The sequence below is a fragment of the Lagopus leucura genome, unplaced genomic scaffold (genome assembly GCF_019238085.1).
Source record: "Lagopus leucura isolate 7727_CA_CO unplaced genomic scaffold, USGS_WTPT01 Super-Scaffold_739, whole genome shotgun sequence".
Lineage (NCBI taxonomy): Eukaryota > Metazoa > Chordata > Aves > Galliformes > Phasianidae > Lagopus > Lagopus leucura.
Genome location: NW_024962255.1, coordinates 2,601,825 through 2,610,713, shown reverse-complemented (window position 1 = coordinate 2,610,713; position 8,889 = coordinate 2,601,825). Strand labels below are relative to the sequence as shown.

The 8,889-nt window shown below is 45.2% G+C and overlaps 1 protein-coding gene across 1 annotated transcript in view; it reads left to right on the top strand.

The window, feature by feature from the left end:
- Positions 1-8,889, top strand: part of IPMK (inositol polyphosphate multikinase) — a 36,877-nt gene that overhangs the window by 7,994 nt on the left and 19,994 nt on the right. Inside the window, exons 3-4 of the mRNA XM_042863125.1 lie at positions 4-136; positions 4,149-4,234. Coding sequence (XP_042719059.1) covers positions 4-136; positions 4,149-4,234 — 219 coding nt within the window. The remainder of the gene's footprint in view (positions 1-3; positions 137-4,148; positions 4,235-8,889) is intronic.

Below are 8,889 nucleotides of genomic sequence, written 5' to 3'. Positions count from 1 at the left end.
CAGGCGGGAGGCGCCGCCCCGAGCCCCGCGGTGGCCGTGCTGCCGGCGGCGGCGGGGGGCCGGCGGCGGGGTCTGAACGGCTGCGTGCCGCTGTCGCACCAGGTGGCCGGGCACATGTACGGCAAGGATAAAGGCGGTGAGCGGGGCCGGGGGGCGGCGGGCCGCCGTTCACCTCGCATCGGTGCCCACCTGCGTCCGGGAGCGGCGCGGCATCTCGGGGTCGGTGCTGCGCGCGGTTACGTAACGGCGGCGGGGCGGTCGGGCCGCGGGGTGCCGGCGCTGCTGCCTCCGGTGGGGGGATCCGAGCGCGCCGGGCTGGTTCCCCGCTCTTCTGGTCGTTCTGCAGAGCCGGCGGGCTCCTGGCGGCCGTGGTTCGGCTCGCGTTGAGCTGATGCCTTAACAGGTGGAAGCGAGGGGAGACATGCTGCAGGCCTGCTAGATGTGAACGGCGGCCGCAGGCGGCCTCCGGGCCGGAGCGTGTCCAGAGTGGCTGAGCTGCTTCCAAGCGCTGCTCTGCGAACGTGTGTGTGAGTTCAGGTGGAAAGGGACGACTTGTGGGGTGCTTACCGACTCGGTGCTGTGAGCAAACCCAGAGCAGCACAGTGGTACAGATGCTGTGATGATATAGTGTTTACTGAAGCATATTTCCACCGGCTCTTGATTTTCATTCTGATTTCAGAGGCGCTGGCCCTTCCGATAAAGGTTCTTTTCAGCAGAGGCCGCGGTCTGTGCAGAGCCAGCATTGTCAAAGGGTGCTCTCACCCTTCCCAGACATCACGTCGGGTATAACTCCTGCCTTTGAGCCACTTTGGAGTGGAGTACGCGCTACGCATCCATTCAGCTTCCAGGGTGACCTTTGAAAACAGCTGTAAGGGGAACACGCTGTTAGGCTGTCTCTGAACCCTGCCCATAGAAGCTGAGCAGGCCAAGTGCTGAACTTTCCGGCCCTTTGCTGTCATTGGGTGGAATTGCAGCACTGATGGCACCGTGAGCTGGCCTTATCTGCAGCTTATGCTCAAGGCACATCCAGTAATTTGCACAGCTGGGTAATTCTCATTCCCTGCCTCTTCTGCAATAGATGTCAAGGGGGTACAGAGGTTCCTGTACATCTGCTTCACTTATTGTATTCTGTAGTGTGGGGTGGGGTCGGGCAAAAAGGACTCACCTTAGGCACGTCACTTCTTATCACTGTTGTCACCTGGGTGGTGCGGTAACTATACTGTGGGCACAGCTCAAATGAATCAGATAAAGCCACAGCCTAAGAGCTGGGCTCACATTTCCTTGCAGGGGTACTACCCCCACTGATCTCACCTTAGGAACTTGAGTTTCATGTTTTAGTGAAGATCAAAGCTGCTCTGTGATATGCACAACCCTCTTATTTTTGTAACCGAATCTTCTCATTCTGTGTCTTCACAGATGATGTTTGTAGGAGTACAGGCAGTCAAGATACTAAAGATACAGGGTCATATATAAGTCCACAGTGCTGCTCCCATAGTGTCTTTGTTATGCAGCTGGTGGCCAGATGTGTGTAGTTACTGATAGCACTGACAAGGAACATCACAGATGATCACAGAATGGCCTGGGTTGGAAGGGACCTCAAGGATCATGTGTGTCTAGTTTCCCTACCACACGCAGGGCCACAATGATCTGGGCTGTGATCTGTGCACTGGAATCTGTGATGATTGAAAGCCTGTGTAAGGAGACCAGTGTGTATTGTACCTTCTCCATTACTGTTTTTTTGTCTTTTCCTGCAGTAGTTGCCCTTCCTCCAGTTTTCTGTTCTGCTGTTTCCTACCCTATTAAAACTTCACCATTTTAAAAAATGAAAAATATAAAACCAGTACTCCTCTTCATTTGGATACCTCTGTTACTACAAAACATGGCAAATGTGCCTTGAAGGATGTACCCCTGTCAGTTGTCTTTGAACTGTTTGCTGGTTGAAACTCGGAGCCTTCCTTCTTTTGCCAAGCTTCTTCCTGTGTGTCACTGTTGTTCTCTGTGGTTGACTTCCCTACTGTCCCCACATACAAACATATGGAGGACTTAAAGGTATCCACAGTGTTTATTTGTTGTTAGTTTGTTTGTTTGTTTGTTGAAGTACACCTTAAAAAGTCTCAGCCATCAGTTCTCTTCCTTTCTAATAACCTTTCCCTTTTCCATTTACTTTCTGTGGCTGTAACTGTCACTGCTGTGCAAAAGAAGGGCTCCGGCATCCTCCCAGCACCACATGTATCAGACTTTTGGGCATTAGGAGTGACTTGTGGCTGAACGCACTGTTCATTACTGCCTTCTACAAAGAGAGCAAATCTTGTAGTACTTAAGCTACCGGGCTTTGGGCTGTGGCTTTATTCCATAGGCAGGAAGAAGGAGGCAGGAGCTGATGAGATGAGCTACCTTTTAGAGTGCATATGTGCAAAACAGGTGGAGCCACAACCGGTGTGCTTATGTTACCATGATCTGCAGGTGGTGGTATCTCTTGTTGTAGATCAGGAGAAGTTTTGGATTTTGAGGGGGGTGCTGAAAGATGAGTTTTTGATTTCCAGCATGTCTCTCTTGCAGATGCAGGGAAGGAGCTCTATTCTGTCAAGAAATCCAGAGTACGAGAGGACTTCAGCCAACATCATGTTACATTAATCTCTTGTCATCCACCTGGATCCAAAGCACAGTGTTCTGGTGGAAAGTACTTAGACTAATTTGTCTTCAGAGTCCGGGTTTCTCTTTGCCAATAGGGCAGTGTAGGGGTTCTACTTCTAGAAACGGTTGCCTGGTCTTTCTGCCTTGTCTTATCACTAGTGCTAATGTTTGAGGTGTGTTATAAAACCTTTTTTATCACTGTGATTTTAAGTAACTCATTCAAAACATGTCATGTCATGCAGAAACTTTGTGCGCTTTGCTAAGTGCTTTCTGGCACATGTGGAAGGGTGCAGGGTGAAGCTGTTGTGTCTTGAAGATGTGACAGTGTTGTATGGTTTCCAGAACTGAAAAAACAGTACAAAGCCCAGCTTTTGGCAAGCGACTTGAGTGTCATTCTACACAAATTCTTAAAACCGCTCTGTCGGTTGGCTTAGCCAACTAACGAACAACTTCTGTATGTTGCGGTTGTTTTACAGTAAGTATCTGGGGCTCTGCAGATCTTGTTTTGTTTGCAAGACTGCACAACAGAGGCCATTCAGATATTATGCTTTCCAAAAGGTGAAAATAATTGCTGTTACAAGTGCAAACTGTTTTTGGGGGCATGAAGTGCCTGGCTTGTTGTGCTGCTTCTCCTCTCAAGTGGTAAGCTGGAGACGAAACTTATTTTGGATACAGTTGACGTATATTTATCTTCCTTTTAAACAAAATAAATTACTCTATGAAAAGCTATGGTTAAATCCAAGGAGGAAATTTCTATTCCAGAAGTCGATTTTCCTTTTCCCCTGTGCCTCGTGATGCTGAAACTTAGAATGTTTCATGGAGATGCAATTGCTTTTCTCCATTGTTGTCCGTCTCTTCCAATACTGAGTTTCTCATGCAGCAGAGTGGCCAAGGCTGGCTGGGGAGGATGTTGTACTTCTTTGGGATCGTGAAGAAAATGGTTGCCTGGCTGAGATGAAGCTCTCAATGTTGGGTTCTAAGTATGGGTGATAGAAACACTAGTATCTAGCTAGTGTGAAGTGCTACAGGGATGTTACTTCCATTAAGGTAGAAGTGCTCTTTCAATGCTGCTTGTATAGAAATATGTCTATGGGCCATGTAGTGTAAGCTCGTGAGAAATGTGTTAAACTTAGCACCAGCTCCTTTAACTTCTAAGTGTTGCTGGAAAAGGAACTTATCAGTTATTTAAAAAGGGAGTGTCTGTATAATCTTCCATAGTCAACTGAATGTTTTTTTTGGGTGGAACTGTTCATGACAGTTCCCTGTTACTGTGTTGGCCTTGAGCAGAGTTAGATGTGGAAAGTCATCTGATGGCTAGAAAAAGAGGAATGCAAGCAAACCTCTGCTAAGGGCTTTGTGTGGGAGCTGCCAATTTCTTCTCTACTGTGCTGTTCTCTACTGAATACAGTACAACTGAACAAATAGGCTGTCTGTGATCTGCGTTTGCCATTTCTGAAAGAAATGAAAGCTCTCTCTCTTAAAACCTGTCCCTAAAGGAAATGCTTCTCTTCTAGGTATACTGCAGCATCCAGATGGGACTGTTCTGAAGCAGCTGCAGCCCCCACCTCGAGGTCCCAGAGAGCTGGAGTTCTACAACAAGGTGAGGGTCCACCTGGTTGAGGTGGCTGTTCTTCATGTTGAGTCTATTTTATTGCTGCTGTTGTAGAAGTGTAATCTGAATATCTGAATGGTACATCACTGACAGTCTTGTCACAGTGTCTACGCTGTCTAGAACTTTGTCCTTTCAATCTATATCCCTGTGCTTATTTGCTCATGGGACATCAGAGTTTTCATAATATCCGAGACTTGATTAAAAAGCCTCCTGTGATCTTCATCTGTGAATGAGGAGTGGTGTGTGGGATCCCATTGTTTTCTTTCTCATGTTGCTGACTGTCTTGGATTTGGTTGCATCTAAAATCTAGTCTTTTACCTGCCCATCCAGTCTGGTTTTGTTGCTTTAAGTATTGCCTGTTCACCGTGTTAAAACCTAGTTCCTTTAAAATGTCAATAAAAAGAGCAATTCTCCAACTGCTTCAACTTCAGTTTGTTGTATTTTCCTTGTGAACCAAGTCTGTTGCTCATCTCCAGTTGGCTTTATCAGTAACTTGGATAGCACACACCAGGAAAGCTGTTGCTGGTTATCTTACTTGCAGGTGAACTGTTTTTACGGTCTTGTTTCCTTACCAGCCATCTGCCCATTGCAGTTTATCATGTTTTTTTATTATTATCTTGATATGTCATCCCTTTTACGTGTACAAATAACTGCAGAAATCTTCATGCAAGATGAAAGAGGAGCCTTGAGACTCTCTTTTTGTTCTGTGGTTTGTTTTTTTTTGTTTTGTTTTTTGTTTTTTTTTTTTGGAAGGTTATTGATGTAAGCTACTGAAGATGTTATGTGTTTTGTGGAAATATCTCATGTAAAACTGGCTGAGCTACATACTGTAAGCTAACGGTGTGTTTGCATAGTAGTGTTATTTGATAATTCCCAAGATAGGACTGTTAGACAAAACAGCAGCTCTTGAGTTAGTAAGGAGCTCAGCGGGAGCCAGTTAAACCTAGAAGTAAATATTTCTCTGAGGTTTCCTGGTGACTCTCATTTAGGTCAGGTTGAGAATCATACAATCCAGGTTGAATGGCAACTCTTGAGTAGAAGAAGAAAGCTTAAACAGATGCCTCTGAGTGCCAGGATGGTTACTAATCTGTGGAATCCTCAAGTACTATTGCTATCTAAAGCCAGAGAGCAAGAGCAGTAAGCTTGACCATGACTTAGATGTTAACCTCTCTCAGCACAAGCTTTGTTGCTTGCCTGTTGCTTAGATCTAGTGACAAGCTGTGAGCAAGACCCTTGACAAAAACTTGAAGTAAGGGTGCCGTTGTTACTAGAGCCTGTTGTAGGGGAAGGAATTGGGTCTTAATGCTACTGAGAGTTTCTCTTCTGGAGCCTTGCCGTGTCACTTCTGACACCGAATGTTTTTTGTTTGTGAGCCATCTGGAAAAGGGGCAATTCTTGAGGAATGATGGGGAGAGGAAAGGATGTGTGCACGATTGCTTGTGCAAGGACTAGGATGCCGTTCTGTGGGAGAAGGGAAGGAGAGAAAATACTTATGTGCTGTATAGGTGAAAGTACAGGAGAAAGATCTTGGGGATTTCCAGCTCCTCAATGATTAATTGCTTTCATGTTTGCTCTCAGGCTAGAACCACATGGTGCCAAGTGTAGATACCTAAGCACTCCATATATTTCTAACGAGATGAGGATTACTGCAGGTTGTGGGTTTCAGTGTAAGGTATGCTGTCTTGCATTCAGCTTGTGTTGATACAATAGTTTATTGCTGCCGAGAGGGAAAGGCTTTTCCTCCTGTTTAGCCATTTATCTTACGCTATGCTGGTGCTTTCCAGATGTGGATGAATACTTGTTGACTTGTTGGAAGTTTTCTGTCAGTTAAGCTTATAAGCAATAAGAACAGCAGCAGGACTGCCCCATTTTGGTGACTTAGCTCACTGCACTTCTGGTCTGTGAGGAGACTTGATTACCCTGGGATAGGCTAATGAGCCTCCAGAGAATGGGGGAAGGAAAATTTTACCACTCTTTGAGACAAGGAGTTGTTTACAAGGCAGTCAGGTAGAGAAGGTAATGAGAAGCAGTGCAGAAATGAAACAAGAGCGCTTCTAGATAAACTTACGTTGAGGTTATCTTCTGGAAGCAGGTGGAATAGAAATAGTGTCAAGTTGGAGGGCAAAATCTTTCCAGATTGTTTAAAGCCTGCTGGGGTGGGGGAGTTGATGTGTTCTGTGAGGGCAGAGCTGGAGTAGATCTGAAAGTTGTTCCTCAGGTCTTCTCTGCTGGAGCCTTCATTAGTTGTATCTATTGCACCATGAGGTGTATGAACCAAAAGAGTCCCAGACTGTCACTTCACCAGGACTAGACGGTCTGTTGATAACATCATACCAGAAAGTTCCCTCTGACTGTATGCAGGTTAATCATGCTATCTTTTCACTTCAGCACCTATGGCTTCATAGGCGCATTTAACTATTTTCTCTGTATTGATGTGATCAGTTACCTGGGCCAGAAAGAAGCCCTTCTTCACTTGTAGGTGAAGCAAACCACCTCATCTGGAGCCATTGGGAACCGTTGCAGTTCATGTAGCAAGATGATGCTGCCTGCATCAGCAAAACACCAGGAGTTTGTTCCTGTTGGGCACGTGAGGGATATTGTCTTCTGAGCACAGAGTGGAGTGCTAGCCGGTACAGCCCAACAGAATGAGCTCCCTGCAGTATTGTGTGCTTGAGCTACGGGAAACTTCAGCAAAACTCTGTGGTGCAGAATGCTAATAGTGATCTGAATCTATGATGCTTATGGCAGCCTGCTCAGAAGTGGATGGCATTGGAAGAATCTGTTTCTGTCAGAGTGGAAAACTGGAGAATCTCTAATAATCCCTACTCAGACTGCCATTAGTTTATCCTTCTGTTTCCCTGATGTTTTCAGTTCGGCAGTTAAAAAAAAAAGATGAGGGAGGAGGAGGAGAAAAAAAAAAAAAAAAAAAAAGTAAACGTAAATACTGTTCTTCTTCCTTAGAAGGTTATTTGATCAAATATACCAAATTTTTCCTCTATTAGAGGAATACAGACATTCTCTACTGATGGGGAAATCACAGAATCGTAGAATGGTTACATTTGGAAAGGACCCTGAAAGGCCATCCGGTCCAAGTCCCTGCAGTGAACAGGTACACCCATAGCTCCATCAGGAGCTCAGAGCCTCATCCAGCCTGATCCCTCTGCAGGGACACCACTTCTCTGGGCAGCCTGTATCAATGCTTTGCCACCCTTATAATAAAAAAAATGTAATTAATTCTGTGTTCTGAGGTAGGGGAAAAATAGACTATAACAAGTTTATCATCATGAGTTGCTCTTGTGATAAAATGAGAGTAAAAAGCTGTTTGTAGAAAGCTGTTTGTAGCTGTTGCTAATAATTTGATAAATATAGTAAGCTTAACTTGTCATTGGAGCTTGATTTTTCCAGTAGTAATGGCCACTTTGTATTGAATTCTGTAAATGTCAATAATTATCAGATTAATAACATCTGTTTTTGCTCCTGCAAACTCCCTTCCTGTACCTGAGGGTGTGAACTTAGTATGCTGCATAGCCACTAAGTGTTTTAGCAAGTCTTCTAGTACCATTACCTGATTAAAGAATTGATTGAATTTATTTTTTTTTAAGCCTTGAATAGCCACCAAATACTTTGTTTTCTGTAGACACGAGCAAGAAGTAATTGTAAGAGAGTGGTTGCAGTTTTTTTTGAGGAGTGTCTGCACTGATGATGGGTTGTTTCCGTCTAATGTAGACTGCTTGCTGAGGAGGTGTAGGCAGAGGTGCTGCAAAGGACTGCTTTTAGAGGAGTTTTGGGAGGCTGCAGCACACAGATGTGGAGGCAGAAACACAGTGGTGCTTGAAAATTCATCCTAATAGATGATGTAGTGGTGACCTGTTTCCAGGAAAGAAAGTGAATTGCTGCAGGGCACCGTGTGATCGTGCTGGCTGCCTACACGTGCGTACCTAGGAATCCATAAAAGCAGGCTACTTCTCAGTCTATTTCAGTATTTTAATTCAGCCTGCTTTATGCCAGTGCATGTGTACATGCTGAAACAGTCTGATTTAATTCAGCAGTGTTAGCAGAGGGAAGGAGGGAAGGGAAGAAGCCTGTTGAACCTCTGACTGCATCCCTTCAGGCAGGTGAGTTGGGATCTGTGAACCAAGCGTGCTTGGGAAAGGTCAACACAGTCTCTGGGTGAGGTGAAATCTTTGTGCTCTGCTCGGAACACAGCTCTTGTTTTAAAGTGCCAGGCTGTACCCAAGAGCACTGTGTGCTAACATAACTCTCCTCTACTATTTAAGAGCTATCATGTTCAGTAGAGGGTTTTTATTCATTTGTCACATCAAGAATGTAGCTCTGCAGAATCCGCTGTCCCGTTGGTGCCGTGAAGAGGGGGAGGAAGCTGGAATGTCGTGCTTTAAATAGGGCAGCTGCTTCTGTAGGCCCACAAGGATAGATCTTGGACAGCAAATATTTAAAGCTGAGGAAGAGAATTTACAGTTGTTGAAGCTAGCTTCCCAGCTACGCTTTCCTAGAAGCTCTGTGTTTAGCAGTATGAGATGGAGAGCTTCTCTTCTTGCATGCGACAGGACAAAGGAAGGTTGCTGGGCGATTTAAAGTGAGAGCTCCTTCAGTTCTGATTTCTGACATTGGCTTCATTTGGCCAT